This window comes from Hyposmocoma kahamanoa, unplaced genomic scaffold, assembly GCF_003589595.1.
Source record: "Hyposmocoma kahamanoa isolate Upper Pololo Valley unplaced genomic scaffold, ASM358959v1 88, whole genome shotgun sequence".
Classification (NCBI taxonomy): Eukaryota; Metazoa; Arthropoda; class Insecta; order Lepidoptera; family Cosmopterigidae; genus Hyposmocoma; species Hyposmocoma kahamanoa.
Window position 1 is genome coordinate 18575366 of NW_020654466.1, and position 22305 is coordinate 18597670.

Here is a 22305-nt window from a genome sequence, read left to right on the forward strand (position 1 = left end):
ATAGCGCCGTTACAAGAGTTATGACGTCATATTGCAGCACCAGCTGTGCAAATGCAGCCCATATGGCGTCATCTACTAAAGTCGAACATTAGTAGAGAGTTGCGGCAACACTCGCCGCCCGCCGCTGCTGCGACGCGTGTATGAAAGTTTGTATACAAATGCAAGGATGACTACTACTACTGCACAGCAGCGGCGGGCGGCAACGGTGCCGTTGTTGTTACGGTACCGTGTGTAATTAGTCTCACTGCTGACTGGTCCTTCTACGGGTATGGCGTACCCGCAGCATAAGCATACCCCGTAATGTAAACCCGACCACGCGCTGCAGCCCGAGGCCGATCTCACCGTAGTAGGTGGGGTACAGGGCTCGTTGCATTATATAGATGTCCATGCTCCATCGTCGTCCGTTCCTTTAGATGTCATAGAGGTCAAAGGCGTACTGATTTTAACCATAATATTTTTTTTAAAAAGGAACCGGCTTCAAACGTATCTGTTACTGGAAAGTGCGCGAAACCGCATTCCCCCCTAGTTTGCCACCCTTAGAGGTGGGATACTTTCTTTAAATTTATATAGGATTAATACTGTAATACTTCCCAATAAAAAAGAATCATCGAAATCGCTTCACTGGCGAGCAATTGCGTAATATACATAAAAAAATACCATCGTATTGAGAACTTCCTCCTTTTTTTGAAGTCGATTAAAAAAGCCCCAAGCCACTGCTCAATGATATTTTCTACTTGTAACTCGTTACTTAAATCTCTATTTTATTATTTTTATTATTGTGTGTTTCGTTTAATACAGAAACCGTGTAATTTTCCTATACTGTAAAATAAAAGTATTTATATAATATCTATGTACTCTGGTTAAGTCGTTCACAATGAGTGACATAATCAGCTAAACAAAAGAAGGTGAACCTACCATTTGTCAGCCAGCGCTAACAAAGGAAAAAAGCTGTTTTTTTTAACAAAAAAGTGAATTTTAATTTTAAGACTCCCTCGCGGTTCAATACTAAATCAAATTTTACTCTTTATGACTAAGTCTACGTACCCCTATTGACTGTTTTAAAACTTTCTAACATTGTATCTAATAATTAAATTTTTATTGAATTGATATTCAATTATTTTTTTGTGAAATTACTCCACTAGTTTGTTATAATTATTAATACAAAGATCGAACACTCAGAAAAAATTAATCTAAATATAAATGGTAGCTGTAAAGGTACTAACTGGGTGATAAATCTGTAATAGATTTCTCATAGATGGCGCTACGACTAAAAAGTCGTTGAAAGTCCAAGTACAAAGACACGACGCAAGCACATAGAAAAATTCGTGAGGTCCGTAGGTTCGTTCCGTGGCTTAGTTGGTATAGCGTCTGGCACGGTATGCAAGAAGACGTCGGTTCGAATCCGACCGGATCGAAGGAATTTTTTCTGAGTGTTCGATCATTGTATCTAATAGTTATAACATTTTTGTAAAAAAAAAACTGACTTTAAAAGTTTGTGGAATGACATCTATTTGCCAAGTTTTATTGAAATCGGTTAATGGAAAGTTGGTGATATCCAATAAACCGGATTCATCCCCTAATTTGCCACACTCAGAGGTAGGATATCTTCTTCAAATTTCAATGGGACCACTACTAAGGTATCTCCTTTCCAACAAAAAACGAATCATCGAAATCAAGTCACAATTGTCGGAGTAATCACGTAACACACTAAAAAAAAAATACAGTCGAATTGAGAACCTCCTCCTTTTCAAGTCGGTTATAAAAGCAAACAAATTTAATTTTCCAAATAGATGCAACCCATCTGTGTTCCGTGGAAATCAGCATTTCCAAAGGTTTTCTTTGATGTTGAAGGCGGCGTAACTCGAGTACATCGATCTTCTATAATGAGCTTGGTATTCAAAAGAAGACGTTAAATAAGAAAATGGAACATATTTTTAACAAGAATAACTCTGATTTAGAGAAAAAATGAGACATAATTTTCATAACAATGGCGCTTTGTAAATTGACGAAGATACAAAAGATATAATTCGAAGTTATTTAATTAATACTTATGGAAAAAGACATTTCTTTATTGCCTGTTATTATATTTCCGTATTTCCCGATGGAGGGGCTAATTAATTAATAACTCCTTTATACTGGGAACTCACTATTTTATTTTATATGTAAAGAAATGTTGCACACAATTTACACGTTCTAAGAAAGGCAGGTCAAGAGGGCGGCGAGGGGAACGAACTAGTCGTTCAGAAATACCATGAAGACAAATGTTCCGTCCTTCAACCACTTTAGCCCTACGACATTGTCTTGGAATCGAGTCACCTCACTAAGGCAGTTGAAAGGTAAGATCTATCTCATTAGTACCTTATCTATAACGTTTAACTAATACATGTACTCTACAGTTTAAAATATACAGCAATACATTATATTTACGTATGTGTGTATAATTAAACTTCTACAGCTTGAGACAAGTGATCATCTGATCCACATGTCTTTTCCAGAGTACTCCATCTACCACTATGAAGTATGTCACTCCGGGAACTAATTAATTAATAACTCCTTTGTACTGGGAACTCACTATTTTATTTTATATGTAAAGAAATGTTGCACACAATTTACACGTTTTAAGACAGGCAGGCCAAGAGGGCGGCGGGGGGAACGAACTAGTCGTGAAGAAATACCACACCTGTATACCGTTTCTTAAGCATCACATAAAGGCGTTTTAGTGTTTATTTATTTATTTATTTATTTATTTATTTATTTATGGACCATCAACAGACTTACATGTAGGAAAGCTTAAAATAACTAATGCTAAGTAATACGTTACATATAACTCTAATTATAGACGGCCTCACCATGCACTTAACACTATTAGTTGTTAGTAGTGCATGAGAAGTGTGAAAAATAAACGAAAAATAAAAGAGGATTGTAATTATTACGTCGTCATTCTCTCTCTCTCATCTGCTTGTTTGAAGAAGTGATCTTTATTACAAGATCATCGCGTTTAGAAAACTTTACTGCCTCACATTTCAGTAGGCGTTTATTGTCTCCATACTGTTGACTTTAAACATTCAAGATATTCCAGTGCTAGTTTAAATTTCGAACTCGCTGGTGGCCAGATCGGTCGCGATCACTGCGTTTGCGCTAGATTCCAACACCAATAGCTTAGAGTTCGAAATTCAAATTTACAAAATGGTTCGTCTTTTTTATTGATTTGTAATTAATTTCTTTTTTTTTAAGTGGTTTATTATATCCTGGTTTTGTTGTTTGCAGACCACTCAAATTGACGACGAACAGATTGCGAGTAAGTATACAAAAATGTTCCCTAGCTTTAAACGAATCTAAAATATAGTTAAAAATAATTTAAAATGATACACAAAAGTTTGAAATAGACTGTTTATAAAAACACATTATCATTTATTAAAGCACCAATCATGTAAAATGATGCTTAATAATTACGAACTTAACAAAAGGAATACAAATATTTCAAGTTTCTTTAAAGGTACAAATGTAATTCTTATTTATATTGTGTAATTTTATTGTTGAATATTCGGTATTACATTGCAATTCTTAAGTAATGTACTAGCTTTAAAAGCGAAGAATAATTACGTGTACCGTAGAGATAGTGTAAGTACAAATAAAAATGTAATCTTCAATACGAATTATCTCTCCAAGAAGCAAGTTTTAACAAATGGACACTTTATATACGTATGTAGTATACATAGTTAATGTAGATTTGAAAACACACTCCTTGAAATATTTAAAAAATGGAAACTTTACCTATGAAAAATTTGAAAAATGGCGGCTTTTTGTAGGTACACTTTTCCCACGAATATTTTACAGTTTTAAATATATTATTATGCTTTGAGTTTCTTAATTATTTCTCAATAAATAAATCGTATCTGTATCTATCAAATTTGGCCTACTCATCAAACTAATTTATAAAAATTAATGACCTGTTTCTATATAGAAACAACAAATAAATAATTATAATTTACTTGGGTTTATATTCCGAGAAATGCATAATATTAGAATATTTACAATAAATTTAACACAATATTTTATTTTTTGTTTGGACCATATTGTTCTCACTTTCCCTGCAGATACATAAACATTTAAATGTTAAGTCTTTTGCTTTTTTTTTAATATACAATTTAAAAAAGTTAAAGCACGGTTTTGAAAATGGAATAGAAATTAATCGAAATTTAAATACGGTACTGCGACAGTCGTTTCAAATATATAAACAAAAACCAGTAGCCAAATTGCTAAGCCACATGGAGCTGCGGTTTTGTATTGTTTATGCTCATTGTGACCACGCTCAAGGAAATTGTTAAATATAAAATTATTTCCTTAAATGAGTTTTTAGAGAATATAAATAGCTTTTGACTTTCTTTCATTTTGTTGATTACATTTTCAATATTGACCAAATTTAGATTTCTTTTTCTCTTCCTTTTGTTTTTTGTTTACTTCTAGATAAAAAATGTTTTATTTTACATATATTTATTTAACAGACGTAAAAGTTATGCATTAACCTGAATTATTAACAAAATAATGACGAATTTTTAATTTTCTTATAACAAAATGCTCTAAAACAGAATATAATTATTTTATTTCATGTTATCAATGTTACAATATTACAGTTTGAAATATGATGTCAAGGCATAATATGATCGTCACTAATTGAATATACGAGTATGATGAATAAGAAATATAAATATATATTCTCTCTGACAATAGTAATCGTCAATGTTAATGTTGAATATTTTAAAAGATATTTTCTTCGGAACATTCTAGTATAAAGCCAAATTCATAGTCACAATACTCATACTACAAGAGCGAAAACCAATTTCGCGGCTGACTTTCGACAACAAAATATGGCGCTATTTTTTGCGAAAATAATAATAAATAGGTACGCTAGAGTTACAACGGGAAGTCGATTCATGTTCACTGCGACATTTTGTCGATATTAAAATAATCTTACATCCTTAATGTCTACCGAAAATATCACTGGAATCTTTGATGTACAAATATTTTATACTATCAAAAGAGACGTGAAGCGATTATGACACCTCTATTAATACAACATGATTATATTTATAGCATAATCGATGAAGAATTTTTTTCAGTAAAGATCAAAATCTGTCAAATTTGAAATAACTAAAAAGAAGGAAGTGATAAACGTAAATACACATATATTTATAGTTTCAAGGTACGTTATACGTCCTTTTTTTAATACTTGATAAACAAATATCAATACATTGATTTTGTTCAAGAAGGCGGGTTTTGTGGTCAAACTTTTTCACACAACTTAATTTTTGGTTTAGGTTACATTACATTTTGAGTTACTTAATTCTTTGTTATCTTTTTAAATTGACGGTTTTATAGAGAATGCTCAATAAATAAATAACAAAAAAGTATTGTAGCGTCAATTCAGTCATAAATCAAATTTGTGTCAAAATTTAGCCATCTGTCTCGTTTTCATACGGATACGCGTGTGATATCCTGGTCTTTGCTGCTTATCTCAAAATTCGGAAAATACCAAAAACATTGCAATTGAGACGAAAATTTTTCGATATTTCTCTACTTCGACATTTTCTTCATCGCACAGGAATTGACACTCCAGTGCCATGAATTAGAGTAATGAGAGAGTTAGCAACCCTAAAAAATTTTCGCTTATCTGCGTTTCAGTTTTGAAGAGTAAGGGTGCTGGTGAAAGTGCTGACACATGGCACTTGTCAACTTATGTCTCAAGGTGACGGAAGTGGCAATGCTCCTCAGATCCTTGTGATTTAAAGTTCTGAGTAGCACTGCAACTGCTATGGACAGACGTGTCGCTTACCACCAGGTGCACGATTTGTTCGTCCCTTACGTTGGTATCATAAAAAAAGTAAAATCGCGAACAAATAAATAACACTGCCAATAAACAAGGAGCGAACATTTCAAAACAGAGGCCTAATCGTCAACAAAAAAAAAATAGAACGGGGCTGTGTAGCGGCGCACGGCCGTTGATTTAACGTGAAACGTTTACGTTGATTGATCTCTTTCGTTACGGTGATCGATTTCTTTTGTTACGTTCCGCTCCAAATTTCTATCACGGTACTCGTTTCTTTTTATCTGATTTAATTTTTATTTATTATATCAATTTTAGCTTATAATTTCACCAGTATCATTACCCTTCAATACTGGAACAGCGTAGTACTTACTTTACTACTCGCAGTAATATCTTTTAAGTCCCGTTTTAATATAATCCGTATATTCCAGAAGGAAATTCAGGATTAAAATCAGCAGCTGCATAAATCTTCGCTGTATCAAAAGAGTTGAAAAGTTAATCTGTAATTCATTTACTTGCAATTACCATGATTTACTTACTTACAGTTTTATATATTTTTGAAATGCCTCATTCATATGTGTCATCCATCGAGTGTATAACCAGAAATAGAGACGAAATGTCATTTAATTTGTTTAAAAACAATTCTGCGAAATCATTACGATAACAACTGCGCTCCAGTTGCTCCGCCCGAATTCGAAACAATTGACGGGTGTCGTCATATAATATATATATATATACGTTTGTATATATGTTTGCTGCCTACATAAAAAAAATCAGAGCTGTTAATCGCAAAGATCTGGGGGCCTACCATAACCTTTTAAAAAACATCTTATTTCAATGTAAGCTTAAAATAAGCTTATTATAATATTACTCATATTCGTACCATGACGAACCTGTAAACCTAGTAATGTATTATTGTAGTGTTAGTGATTGAAAGAACGAATGATTTCCCAATATTGTATATTCCTTACTAAATCTAGGAAAGAGATAACGCTGTGTGTGTGAACTACCTATATAATGCCATCCCTTTCTTTGTTGCTGTTCCGAATCGTCTTATCGTAGTATAATATTTAATGACATAATGTAACATTCAGAGAATTTTAACTGTTAAGAAAAGAAAAGTATGTAATAATAAAAATCTATTAAAATTACGTTGTTTTCAACAATTTTTACGCATTTTCATGAAGAAAAATAAATAAAACAAGCTGAGTCTTGATAGTCACGTTGTGAATTCGGAATTAAAGTCTGGTATCAACTGTTAGTTTCGCCAATGACATTTAGATGGCACTGTCATAATTTTACGAAATAAACAGCGCGTATTTTTATTCAACGAGAAATTATTTCCTATGTGCTATTAAATAAAAAATGAACAAAATATTCAAGATATATATGTAAATAAATAAGTTCAACTTAACTTTTAATTATTACAAATCAATGTTAAGACAATAAAACTGAAAATAATATTGTTTCCATTGCATCCGTGTAATTATTTTAAGATTGCAAAATTTGACACAAGAGCAATATTACTTTAATGTTAAAGTCGCGTCATAGTACGAACTGAGTGAATGAATAGTCGCAAAGCGGCCAATAAAACATCATAGTTTTAACGTTACAATAAGCTTACTTTAACCGCGTTATGGTACGAAAAGACAATGTAAGGTTAAAGTAATATTGTTTTAAGAGGTTGTGGTAGGCCCCCTGATAGGTACTGGCACTACGCCCGTCACCCTGAGACATAAGTTGGCAAGTCACATGTGCCTGTAACTTCACCAGCACCCCTTACCCTTCAAACCGAAACGCAATAATGCTCCCATTACTGCTGCAGAAATAGGTAAGGTGGCAGTACTTCCCTGAACGAACTCTTTCACAAGGCAAGTACATATAGATCAAGTGTAAAATTTAAAAAAAATTGTAAAGCGCAAACCAAACGCGTACCATCGCTTATCTTTAAAATTGACTCTTCTAGGTGTTGTTATAATACTCAGATCCAGTTGTATCAAACCTATAAGATTTATAGTGAGCCAAAATCTTCAAAAATATAAAAATCGTAACATGTCGCGCAATTAATTTTCATTCATGTCGGGATTTAAAAAAAGAAAAAAATATAATAAAATAGTAAAAAGCCGCTTCCATACTTCGACTGCAATTCACGGGAAAAAATTGCACAAAAACATTCGAATATGCTACCACTAGTAATGAAAAGCAACGATTTGTACGCATCTACCCTATCTCTGTTCTGTTGAGGGAACAAATCACGCTTTGATAATCTAGAATAAAAGATTCTAAAAAACTAATCTTTCTATTCATACTAGAGAATACACTCTTGGTAAAATGTTGAGATTAAAAAGCAAATGGAGCGGTGGCCATATTTCATAAGAGAAATTTCCATTTTTCACTTCATAGTTGTGAGTTACAGCCACTGTCCATTTATACCGAATAATAGATAGGAGAATTGTACTTTAATAAGTTTGGGAAAACTCAATGGATTATACGAAATTTACGTAGCACGACAGTTTAGACTTCGATGGTTGAGCTGTTCGGGCATAGCAAGGGCTTATGAAGTTCGTTTCGCGATAAAATAATGTTTAAAAGGAACTTTTTTGCACACCGACCTTTACACTGACACAACTCAAAAATTGCTAGTAAAAATGTGACAGTAATCTCCCTACCGACCAGGCATCAAATGGAACACTTAACAAACTTCAGAGAGATAATTTTTCATTTTTTTTTACCGAAAGGGAAGTTTCAGTATGAGCCTTTGTGGGCGGTTTATGAAACGATGAATTTTGCCTCGTGACACTTTTGAAGCATGTGTGTGTTTTCTCGACAGAATCGAGTGTTGAGAAAGAAGATAAGTATTAAAGTCACATGTGATCATACCACCTGCCAACAAATGGATGTCGGTTCCGCGCTAAAAAGTGTCCGAACCTATACGGTATAAAAATTTGTAAAAATTACAAAAGCAATCAAAATAATCAAATAGCTAACTGTCGTTACGCTCCACATTCAACATAATACTATTATATATAAATTAATTAAAAAGGTAAACGCTACTCCATTAGTCTTTTGTTTAAGTAATTTTCACTAGAAGCTAAATCGGGCGCATTTTGTTAAGTTTCCAGTAGAAGCTGAGTTTATGGTGAAATTCGGGCATTTAAATTGTTGCAGGCAAAATTAAGCAGTATTGCAATGGCGTTACGATTTCGATTACATGTTTTAGTTTTTTTTTGACATTTCTTTACGTGTCACTACGTTTGTATATGTTAACTCCGAACATTATTTTCGTGGTTTATCTGTTAGTCCCGACGGCCATTTGTTGGTAGGTCAAAGCAGGAAAGTCATGAAAATAATATGGCCTACACAAACTATGTAGACTGAAACAAAGTATGTAGGTATACGTGAAAAATTTACGGACTAATTTCGTTAGTAAAATCTTTAAGCCTCTCTCCTGAAAAGTTAACATTTTGCAGATGTGACCTTATTACAGCAAGAGTTGCGATATTGTTATTTTATTTACTCTTGTGGTCTTAGCAAATAGTTTAATGGCCGTAGCAACAAAATGGTGTCTGCGTAAAAGTATAAACACATACAACGAGTCAGAAGTGTAGCTATATAAAAACTGACATTATATAAAAACCACAAACCCAGAGTAAAGTTAGAAAAGATTTTCTTCATTGACCCGACCGGGGATCAAACTCGGGACGTTAGAGATGGCGACGCCCTGAAAACGGGTGCGCAAGCCAGTCGACCACTCAGGTCGTCAAATTGGGTTTGTAACATCTCAACCCGGGGTCGGTTTAAAGTTGAACGGAACCCGAATGAGCCCAAATGCGAGTATCGTGTGATCCCGGGGCTTGTTCTTAAAAATAATTAAATTTAAGTCGCATCCAGTCCCAGGTTCAGTTGCACCTCGAGACATGTCATTAAATTTGTATCTCCTGAACCTGAATTCATTTTCTATAGATGTTGGTACATTTCCTTATTTTAAGGGGTGATGAGTTTGAATGCTATGTAAAGTGACGTATGGTGTAAACAAATGGATAAAAAAAGAGCTTTAGCTCACTGTTCCGAGAGCTGCTCAGTAACTAGTCCGCGTAATTATGAATCCGTTGCCTCGTTTAGTAATTATTATACAAAATTTTCAAGTGATTACGTCACAGTACTGAATGAATTATTTATTTCGCGGAATCATTACAAAAAATTTGTAACTACGTCCTGAAATTGAGGCACATTACGTTCTATAATCCAATTATTCAATAAAAGTCCTTAAACAGGTGTTTTGTTTTTATAATATCAAGTGACAGGACGAACAAGTCGTGTGCCTGATGGTAAGCTACACGCCTGTCCATAACAGTTGCCGTGCCACCCAGAGATTTAAATCGCAAAGATCTGAAGGGCAATGCCACTACGCCCGTCATCCTGAGACATAAGTTGACAAGTCTCATGTACTCGTAATTTCACCAGCACTCTTACCCTTCAAAACCGGAATACAGTAATGCGGACATCACTTCTTGGCGGCAGAAATAGGTAAGGTGGCAGTACTACCCTGTAGTTTCCGAATATTTTTATAACTCATCTATCAGTTGATATAATTCACAAAAAAAACTTCGAGAAATATATATTTTTCATTTTATTGAATATTCGTTGGCCGCGGTAGCCTGGTGGTTTGACCTACCGCCTCTTGAGCAGAGGACGTGGGTTCTACACGTCGAAGAAACCCATCACAACCCTCCGAAAACATGTAAAGTTCCCAAACCCGCATTGGGCCACTATGGCCGACTACGTCCTAAGCCCTGAGAGGAGACTCGTACCCAATAGTGGGACGTACATATGGGTTGATGATGATGATGATGAAAAAAAAGCTAGGGGCACAAAAAAGTAGAACACAATATGTTGTGTATTTAAAAATACTAGATAACTAACAAATCTCAAATTCATACAAACTAATCTCAGCACAGAGTATTAAAAAACCGGTTACCGGAAAGTGCGCGAAACCGGATTCATCCCCTAATTATCACCCTTTGAGGTGGAATATTTTATTCAAATTTAAATGGGATCACTACTGAGGTACCCTCTTTCCAACAAAAAAACAATCATCAAAATCGGTTCACAAATGCCGTAACAATTATGTACAAAAATATATATACAGTCGAATTAAGGACCTGCTCCTTTTTTTAATTCGGTTCATTGTGGACTTAAAACGAGACTAAATAAGCTAAAAAATCCCACCGATCCAAATAATACGCAACAATGACTTTATAAATGTGCAAAAAGACGTAAAACGATTATCTGAAATGTTGCGCGAGTGAAGCTCAAATGGAAAGAGACATCAGGAACTAAGCTATCGATTTGGAGCTCCCGGCGGATGTACGAAAGTACATTACATTTGAAGACAGGGAAACTGGTGCATTGATTCTACTGAAATTTAATTTTATCTGCATTGATTTTGTAGTTTCCGATTTTGTACAATAAGGAATCGGATAATTCCAGAAAATATTTTGATTTAATAATATTGGATGCATACAGCTAAGGAAATTATTATTTAACTTAAATAAAATTTTCCAAGTCCCTAAAACTATATTTAATACACTAGTTTGTTATAATTATTAATACAAAGATCGAACACTCAGGAAAAACACTCAGAAAAAATCCTTCGATCCGGTCGAAGGAATTTTTTCTGAGTGTTCGATCTTTGTATTAATAATTATAACAAACTAGTGGAGTAATTTCACAAAAAATAATTGAATATGTCATGTTTTTATTTTGAAATTTTTGAACTTGGAACTTAATGACACACCCTGTTCTATACAGGTTCCATTGTCACGGCTGACAACGCTGACAACGAAGGGCCCGAAACGTTAGGTTTGCTTAAAAAATAGTTTCATCTCCGATATGTAACAATCGCGAAACACAAAGAACTCAATATACCCTGTTACAATTTAGTGTTTAATTAGTAAACATTGATTAATAAATATGATAAAGAGCGCCACTTTAGGTCGAATTTCGCGTCAATTTAACGTTGATAGGTTAGCAAGAAAGTCGCTTTTGACTTTTATCGCATGCTAGAGATGCACGTCTAAATACGCACCGTTTTAGTAGGTAAAATGGTTTTTTTCCTCAACAGTGCTTCGTCGAGCGTTCAGCATGTTTGACTCGAGCAAACAGGGCCGCATTGAGAGGGAGAAAGTTCGAACAATTCTCAACACGATGTTACACAGCTTCGATGACAGAGACCTCGACAAGATGCTCGACAATGAAGATGCTGATGGTGAGTATTAATAAATAGGAGTATAATGACAGAAACAAAGAGAAAAGATAGAGAAAATAAAGAAAGAAAGAAGGAGAAAGACAGAGTTAGAGTGAGGGAATAAATATGTAAACAAAAATAAAAATTATAATGCGCCAGATAACCACACCAATTCTCTGTATTATGGGGACCATAGCAACGGAATTTACTCCGGGGCACATCCCAGATCACCCAGACCAGAATCAATTTAGAATTTTTTTTAACGCACACACTCATAGACTAACACTAGGGATACCCTGTATCGCGGGTGCCATGGACACACACATAGACAACCGTCTACGTGTGTGTGCGTGTGTGTGTGTGTCTGTGTGTTTACAAACTCACGAGAGAAATAAATGTTGACCATACAAATATCCATACAAAGACCTCTGCGTGGCAGTCCAGCATGAAAACCGTTCGGCCACGGACGTCCAGGTCCTTCCTCAAACTGATTCTACTGGGGATCAAACTCGGGGCCACCTCATTCAGTGCCCACAGTGCAAACCGTTGGGCCACCGAAATCGTCCTAAAAATATAAACACTACAAAAAGGAAAAGGGATTGGAGACGCAATTCCTATTCAATATAACAATATTTATCAATTAAAACGAAACGTGCAACAAAGTAAGTGTCATAAGGTCTATATGTATAAAACAGAAAATTTAGGAAATGGCGACAGGCTTATTACAGCGGCTATCCAGTCAACCCGTGACCATAGAGCGTGTATAATAATAACATAATAAGAAAAAATCATGTATAGAATATCTAAACTGAAGTACCGCCACGTTATCTATTTCTTCTGCCACGCAGTAATGTGAGCATTTAATACATTCCAGTTTTGAAGGGTAACGATACTGGTGAAATTACAGGCACATGGGCTTGTCAACTTTGTCGCAGTGTGACGGGTGCATAAGCAGTGCCCCTTAAATCTTCGCAATTTAAGTCTCTGAGCAGCACTGTAACTGTTATCTCATATCATTAAAATTTGCAGGTTTTAAAATTTTTAATATGTCTTTATATAGCTAAACTTGTGACTGCCATTATACTATTTTCTAAGGATACTAGAGATGAGACGAACACCTATAGCTTGGTGTCGTAACAAAAATTTATCCTCAATTAGGTGTCCTATGAAGGGGTTATAGCAATAGCTATAGCGCTTAAGGACATCACACAAGCCAAACAAAGTGCTTCCAAGTTTTGTTCAAACATTTTTCAGACAGCGAAGACATCATCTAACAAGAGATATACTCATATCTTTAGGCAAAACGTGACTCGAGTCTGCCTTGAGCTACATTTTGACGATAAAGCTGAAAGATGAAAGATTACAAGTTTTACGTTCATGCCAATCTCAGCAAATATTCTTACTATGGCAAGGAACACGATCATTTCTCAAAGAGCTAACGGATTTTCTTATTTCCTTAAACTGACATGTTTCTAGTAGGTTGATTCAGAGAAGTGAGTAATGTAGGCAAAGATATTATGTAATTACAACTTAATTTTCTTGTGGAAAATATTTTTCTCGAGAAAAATAGCAAAAAAAAAAAACAGAAGTTTATGCCACGGCTTTAGTTGATAGAAATTAGCAGTTCTGCATATCGCCAATTATTTGGAACAACGGAATTCACTCCGCGGCACTACCAGTATACAGTAATGCTACCGGAATGCAGTTATTTTTTATTTATTTATCATCAGGTTACCAAGATCAAAATACATAGGGCGCACTATAAGTTTCCGGAACTGGCCACTTACATAAACAATATTTAAAAAGTAATTACAACATTTGAAAATGGAACTCTTTGGCTGTAGAATACAGTTTGTTTTATCTGACTGTCATTTCTTTTTATATAGTGGCGTCATTTTAGAAATTGGTTGTCTACATCACCATGGGTTTAACTCGTGAAATTTTTCGTAGTATGATTTTCTACGACTTTATGTGTAATTTAACAGCTCAGCGAAGTTTTGCTCAGCTCCAAACTGCTTTTAGCAATGAACATGAACAACGTTGACCTTATGAGCCATCCCGCGTACAGTCCCGACCTGGCACCTTGTCACTTTTATTTATTTCCAAAAATTACGAACTAGTTACGCGGTCAACGATTTTCATCACCTGAAGAGGCTGTCGAAGAGTATGAAAAATATGTTTCAGAGATTGTCCTAGAGGAGTGGCATAAGTGTTTTTAAAATTGGTTATTTCGTATGTACAAGTGCATTAACGCTAACGGAGAATATGTAGAGAAACAATAAATTCATTTCTGACCATTTATAGTATTTTTTTCTTATTCATTCCGGAAACTTATAGTGCGCCTCACGTGCATACCTTATAGAGTAACATACATAATAATATATATATGTATATGTTTTATATATAACATCAAGTGACGGGACGATCAAATCGTGCGCCTGATGGCCTACACGCCTGTCCATAACAGTTGCAGTACCACTCAGAGCTTTAAATGGCAAAGATCTGAGGGGCACTGCCATTACGTCCGTCACCTTGAGACATACGTTGACAAGTCCCATGTGCCTGTAATTTCACCAATAATAAATAAATAGTGTTTTAATAATATATGATAATATACTTTATTTATACGTGTGGACTGCGACGTGTGACGGAACGTGGGTGTCCGGTAACTGTCTTTGGAAAAGTCGGTACATTCAGCCTAAAATCCTCCGTTATAAAGTAATGCTCATATTAACTACTTGGCAGCAGAACTCTTTCACGGGAAGCTCTACTGGCTACTAAATTAGAAATTTTTCTCCTAAATAAAAAATAGGTACATGCATTAAAAACTTACAAGTATATTTTATGGATATTTAAAGCTGTAGTCTAGAGCGTGTTTGCCGTCAAACCGTCACGCGTCTTCCCTGTAATTGAAGGAGGCACGTCGCAAGTCAAATTAGCGTGAGTTTAATTTACATCATCGTCTAACTGTCTCTTGTGAAGTAAACGCGACGCGAATTTACGAAATTTCCTGTAAGACAGCTATAAAATAAGCAAGATGGCTAATACATAATTTACAAAGTTATCTTTTTGTTCAATTTTATCTAATTTCATCTTTAATTTGGATGACGTCGATGACTCAACAGTTTGTACTTTGGGCGCTGGTTGGGGATGTTTCTAGTTCAATTCCCGGTAGTACGAATTGGGAAATAAAGCTTAAATTGCTCTGGTACTCATAGTTCAGGGAATTCTCTAGTTTAAGACCAGGCAATTGGTGTGGTTGTCTGGCATATTATAAACATCAGAGTCATCGGTGTTCATCAAATATAGCAAAGAACCGTCTCTATTAAATTAACCCTCAAATAAAAGAAACCGCTTAGAAATTGGTCCCTCCGTTAAAGAGCTACTACGCCAAAGTAGACATACGGACCGACAGACAAAAGCTTCAAACTTATAACTCACGTCGCGTAATAAAAATACATAATAATCTCAAACCAAACATCTATGTTATATGTATAAAATGTCTTTTTTTATAATACACGTGACGGGACGAACAAGTCGCGCGCCTGGTGGCAAGTGGCAAGCCAATTCATTAGAATTGCAGTACTACTCAGAGCTTCAAATCTCAAAGATCTGAGTGTCGTATTCCAGAACTCTACTCAATACTCAATTCAGGACTTCAGTATTGCAGTGAGCACTGAAAATCATACTCAAGTCCTTGGCATTAGGGTGCTTGAAATCATACTCAAGTCTGCTCAAGTCCTGACTTGAGCATTGAGTAGAGTTCTGGAATACGACCCTTAGAGGCGGTGCCACAGCACCGGTCACCCTGAGACATAAGTTGACAAGTTCCATGTACATGTAATTTCAACAGCGCCTTTACCCTTGAAAATCGGGACGCAAAAATGCTTACATTACTGCATGGCAGCAGAAACAGGTAAGGTGATAGTACTTCCCTGGACGAACTCTTTCACAAGGCACTCCACTGCTACTGTATACCTTTATGTTATTAAACTCAAAAATTACAAAAACCGAAATATCCTTGAAGCAACTTTTTCACAAAGTGCTGTTTATGATTTTTTTTAATAGAAATAACGCACACACTCAACATAGCCCCACACACTAGGGAAACCCTGTGTGGCAGGTGCCATGGACTCACACATAGACAACAACAAATTACATCCAAACTCGTGAGAGAAATAAATGTAGACCATACAAATATTTCTCCCGGCCCAGGAATCGAACCTCTGCGTGACAATCCGGCATGGTAACCGTTCATCCACAGAGGCAGTTTATATTACAGTTTTTCGGTTTAACACGTGGTAGGTATATAATCATAATTTATAAAAATCCAACAATTCGTATAAGATGTAAATTAAAAATGAAACAATTTAAATACCTACCCTTGTGTATAAATTCACACCTTTTGAGTGTAAATGTAAAGACGTTTCATTTAAACGTTGAAATTAAGGTCTGTACCTCTATGAAGAGCTTACTGTGAGAGTTATCGCTAGCGATTGCGTAAATATATTAGGGGTTAAAGTATGAAATTGCCGTTTTATTGCAATAGGTTCTTTGAATTTTCATAGAATTTTCATGGTTTGAGGTTTTCGAATGAAACTTTTTTCAAATGGTTTCTGTGATTTTTTTTTTAATTTGAAACATTTGAATATCGACTTTCAATTGTTTTTGTTATTCAATTTAGACAAGAAAGATGGATACTGCGAAAATTCGAGCGATTTTTGAATACGAGTTCCGACGCGGAACCAACGCGGCAGAAACAGCCCGCAATATCAATGCTGCGTTTGGAGAGGGGTCTACTAATGAACGCACCGTGCGATTTTGGTTTAAACGCTTTCGTGATGGAAATTTCGACTTAATGAACGAGTCACCAGGAAGACCGCCCACACAGGTGAATAACGATGAATTAAGAGAGATAGTGGAAGCCGATCCTAGTCAAACTACCCAGGAATTAGCGGCATGGTTTAACGTTACCTTACCCACAATATTGACTCACTTGCGTCAAATCAATAAAATAAAAAAATACGAAAAATGGGTGCCTCATGATTTGACTGATCTGCAGAAAGAAACGCGTGTTGAAACTTGTGTTGCCTTGTTGAACCGGCACAGAAATGAAGGAATATTGGATCGAATTGTAACATGTGATGAAAAGTGGATTCTTTATGATAACCGGAAAAGAAAAATGCTATGGCTGACCCCAGGTCAAATGCCACAACAGTGTCCTAAAGCAAAACTTACCAATAAAAAGATAATGGTAACTCATGGTAACTGGTCAATGGTAACTGGTTTGGTGGTCTCAGCATGGTGTTATTCACTATAGTTTTCTCCGATCTGGTCAAGCAATAACGGCAGATGTCTATTGTGCCGAACTCCGAACCATGTTGACAAAACTAGCAGTAAAACAGCCCCGACTCATGAATCGATCTTCACCATTATTGCTCCACGACAACGCGAGACCTCACACAGCACGAGAAACCATTTTGACCCTTCAGGAACTGCAGTTAGAAACCATTCGTCATCCTCCGTATTCACCAGACCTTGCTCCAACGGACTACCATTTTTTTCGTGATTTGGACAATTATCTACATGACAAGAAGTTTTCTTCCCAGGAGGCAGTACAAAATGCTTTCACACAGTTTGTGCAGTCTAGATCGTCGGAGTTCTATCGCAAAGGCATTAATAACCTTCCCATTAGATGGCAGCAATGTATAGATAATAATGGCAACTATTTTGATTAAATAAATTTGTTAAAAATTTAAAAAATAAACAATTTAGATTTTCAGTACAAATCGGCAATTTCATACTTTAATCCCTATTATAATATATAATTGCGCATTGACGCGTTTGACGCCATTGTGCGCAAGAGATGCGCGTCTCTGGTGCGTTGCGTGCGTGCGTGTCAGCCCCAACACCGCTCTCAATGCGATAAGGGTTGTCAACAGGGTCAACAGGGTTCACTGCCCCTCCATTAGACACTGCTATGGGCTTCAATCCTCAAAATGTGTGATTACATTTTAAAATGTTAAAATACTAACCCTAACATATTTTTTTTATGTATTTACTGACACATTATGAATCTGGTTACTTGAATAAAAATATTTGAATTTGAATTTAGATAGATAGATAGATAAACACTTTATTCACTGATATAACACAAATACAGATTAAGCATAAAAGAAAAAAAACAAAACATGATTGTCATATCAGTGAAACGGCGATAATATGCCAAAGTTTCCTAAAGCGCTGGTTTTCAATCAGGACCAACGAGAGGGATTAAATTATTTGAAAGTAAAAATATAACGACTATGAGTAAAGTTATACATTGACAATAATAATACACATAGTGAGGTGTAAATAGTGCATCTAAAATAACCTGTTTGACATGTAAGTGCATGAGCGAATGTGAATATAATTACAGCTGTAGGAGTAAGTTGTGACTGTAAAGAAGTTTTAATGTTGTGTAATGTATTTAGTATTATCATTGACTTACAAATAAATGGACGACGGGTCTAATACAAAAACCACGAAAAAAATGTCCCAAGTCAACCTATTTAAATGTAGTGACATGTAAAGGAATATGAAAAAGCTTAAACGTTGAATTGAAATTGTAATGTCATCGCAGTACTGTCTAATTTTGCTTGCTTCGCTGTCAGTCGAACAAACGAAGACTAAAGCGTGAATAACGCTCTGTATACGATTTTAACGCCCTATAAGTTCGGACACTTTTTAGCGCGGACCCGACCTCCATATAATTGTAAGTCAATGAGTATTATAATATAATTATACACACAATAAGAATAGATCAAAGCAACAACAAAATTCGATTCTAGACAGATTACGTTAAAGAATAAAAACACACTACACAGATTTTTGAAGTGAGCGTAGGTGTTGCCGGTACAGTGCTTTGAATTTGTGTTTAGATGTCTCGTTGCGTATAGGTGGTGGAATATTATTCCAGCACTTTGAGGCCGAGTATTTGAAACTACCTCGTAATAGTGACATAAAATTTGTAATAGTGACACTTCACATGGCTATTCGTAATCGCAGTTGGGTATTTGTTGTACTTGGAAAAATATTTGACGTACCTACAGATAAACATGCAGACACTGACAAATATGACCGTTTACATATGGAGCCAAACACGGAGTCAAAATAATGAATATTACCATAGTGTGGGCGATTTACTTGCGTATTTGCCTATTTGACTTCTTTGTTGTGCATCGAAGTACTGATCAGCAGCGCTTGGTAGCGCGTGTTTGTTGTTTGCTGTATTTGTCGAAAATACTTTGTCACATATGTTATCCACACATGGTTATTGTTTGCCAAATATATCAAATAAGCCAATACAAACATCCATGTGAAGTGCAACCTGAAGTATTTGACAACTTTATACGGCAAATTGTACAACGCCATCTAGTGGTCACAGGAAGTAGTAACATTTTACTTATAAATATTTTACGTTACGTTAGCGACGAATGTGAATATTAACTCATGATAATGGTACAAGATTCTGACACGTTATAACGTAGCCTTGGTTTAATAAATTCCCATGTGACCATACGTTCAAAAGTACTTTTACTAATCTGTCAATTATAATTTCAAACCATATTCCAAAGGCGCTCTTTTAATTCTGAACCGAAACTCTATTGTCTTTGGTACTCGCTACTGAAGTGAAAAAAAAGAAAGTCGTACTTTTAATGAAAACGACACTGTGTTTCTGAATTTGAATTCGAAAATTTGGCAAAAAAAAGAACTAATTTCAAAACAATATAAATATATTGTACATTTTCATAAAATATAAAATAATATTTAAATATTGGTTTTTCATTATTTTAATTTACTCATCATTATATAATTATTGCTAGCTTGATGTGCTTTTAACTGTACCTTCAATACGAATACAAAATACAGTAAAGTATAGTGAAGGCTACGATAACTACAACATATCTTGTTGACATAATTAATGGGTTTTTACTTATGTCTGCATTATGTCTTTACAATATAAGGCCAATAAATATACAACGTAGGGTGTTAATCGTGTAGAATTAACGTGTGTTTATAAAGTCTGCAAGAAATACGGTCGAGTGCTCAAATAAGCATTTAAAAGCAATAAAACTTTGTTTTAAGATTCGACTCGGTAGGAAGTGTCTTATTTAGAGCTGTTTATTTGGAATCGATACATTTGGCAAGTCGTACACTATTTTATGAGAGTGAATAAGAAATAATATTTCCGTTGACAATGCCACCATTTCCTAAATAAAATAATATGGATAAAAAATCAACTTTCAAAGCGTGATAATTTTGAGCAAAAGAATAACAAGAATCATTCTTCTTTTCTAGAGCTCCTTGTGAAGGAGTTCATCCAGGGAAGTACTGCCATCTTCCCTATTTCATGCCGCCAAGCCGTAATGTGAACATTATCGCGTGCCAGTTTTGAAGTATAAGGGTGCTGGAGAAATTCACATGTGACGTGTCAAATTAATATTTTCTCTGGGTGATGGGCCCAGTTGCAGTGCCTCTCAGATCTTTGCGATTTAAAGCTCTGAGTGGCACTGCAACTGTTATAGACAGGCAGACAGGTGTAGCTTACCATCTAGAGCACGACTTGTTCGGCCCGTCACTTGATATTATTTAAAAAAAAGCAAAATTACAGGCACATGGGACTTGTCAACTTATGTCTCAAGGTGACGGGCGCAGTGGCAGTGCCCTGAGATCTTTGCGATTCAAAACTCTGGGTTGAACTGCAACTGTTATGGACAGGCCTGTCACTTTCTACCAGGTCCACGACTTATTCGTTCTATTACTTGGTAACATAAAAAAACTCTTAAATGGTTGTCTCTAGTTGCAGGTTTATTGCTACGGTAAAACTTTTTTGTGATCTTGTTAACAGTCAGCAACAAAAGAGGGTAAACATATACACGTCTGTTCTTAAAACTGTTTACTGCCGCTTGCCAGCTACCCGCGACCGAAGAGCGTGTAAATTTTCTGAAATATGTGGTAATAAATAAAAAGTAATAACGTGGAAAGCAACTTGCAACTATTCGTAATTGCTTGAAATAGTTGCAGTTAAAATGTTGAACAAATATTGTCACGTCTATACAAATTCGACATTGAATAAAGAAATAGGTGAAATCAAAAGGTAATGTATCAATCTTCACGTCCCAAAGCTGACACAGATCTCTTCCTAGGTTACTATAAAATATGTATTAAATAATTAAAACTTTTTTATAAAAAAAAACCCGACCTCAAAACTTTGTGAAATTATCTATTTGCCAAGTTTTGTTGAAGTCGAATAGCGGAAAATGAGTGAAATCCTATAAACTGCATTTATCCCCTAATTTGACATTCAAGTTTGAATGGAACCACTACTAAGGTACCTCCTTTTCATCAAAAAAGAATCATCGACATCGGTTTACAAATGTCAAAGTAATCGCATAACATACAAAAACAAATTTTGTCGAACTGAGAACCTCGAAGTCGGTTAATAAATAGTTAAAATTATGTCAGAGGAACAATGATTGATTGTAGACCTTTTGTTTCATGTTTTCCTAGTACAATATAATAATATTAACCAGACAACTACACAAATTAACTGGTCTCAAAGTAAGGAATTCGCTCCGGGACTCTTAGGTCAGGGTAAATTTAGAAAAGATCCTTTTTAAATTGACTTTCTCATCCAGTGCCCACAGTGTTATAGTTTTGCAATCCAGATCATCAAATGTCTGACAAAGAAAGCAACAAACAACCATTGTTCTTGTTCAGGAAAAAAAATCATTTGTGGCCGAGTTACCAGTGCACTGGTAACTCGGCCACAAATGATTTTGTTGTAATTCAAGAGTTAGCTTTCGTGTATTATCTCTATTCCCGTACGTTAAGCTTGTCAACGGCGGCAGGTAATGACGGATTTAAAATTGCGTTATGACGAAGTTCTCTTAAGAGGTAGCTCATTCTAATGGATGATCTTATGAATATCCGAAGTGCAAGTTCTCCAACAGCAGCAGGTAATTATTTAAACATGGTGCGGTGATCATGGAGGGTATGCCAGCCATTTGACTTTTTTCTGTAATTTTAGTTACACTAATTAAAAAATAGGTAAAAAGAAAATTCTAACAAAGTATGAACTAAATAAATCGTATGAACTAAAAAAATATATGGTCGCACACTATGTATAACTTTGTTACTCGATGTCAAGCTTTTCAAAAGCTTTGTTACCTTACCTTAAATCTCAAAGGAG

At 35.3% G+C, this 22305-nt stretch overlaps 1 protein-coding gene across 1 annotated transcript in view; it reads left to right on the plus strand.

Moving 5' to 3' along the window:
- The first annotated feature begins 3053 nt into the window (after positions 1-3053).
- LOC113235587 (troponin C-like) overlaps positions 3054-22305 on the plus strand; it is a 52634-nt gene continuing 33382 nt past the window's right edge. The window contains exons 1-3 of the mRNA XM_026471341.1: positions 3054-3189; positions 3268-3298; positions 11949-12092. Coding sequence (XP_026327126.1) covers positions 3187-3189; positions 3268-3298; positions 11949-12092 — 178 coding nt within the window. The 5' untranslated portion in view covers positions 3054-3186. The remainder of the gene's footprint in view (positions 3190-3267; positions 3299-11948; positions 12093-22305) is intronic.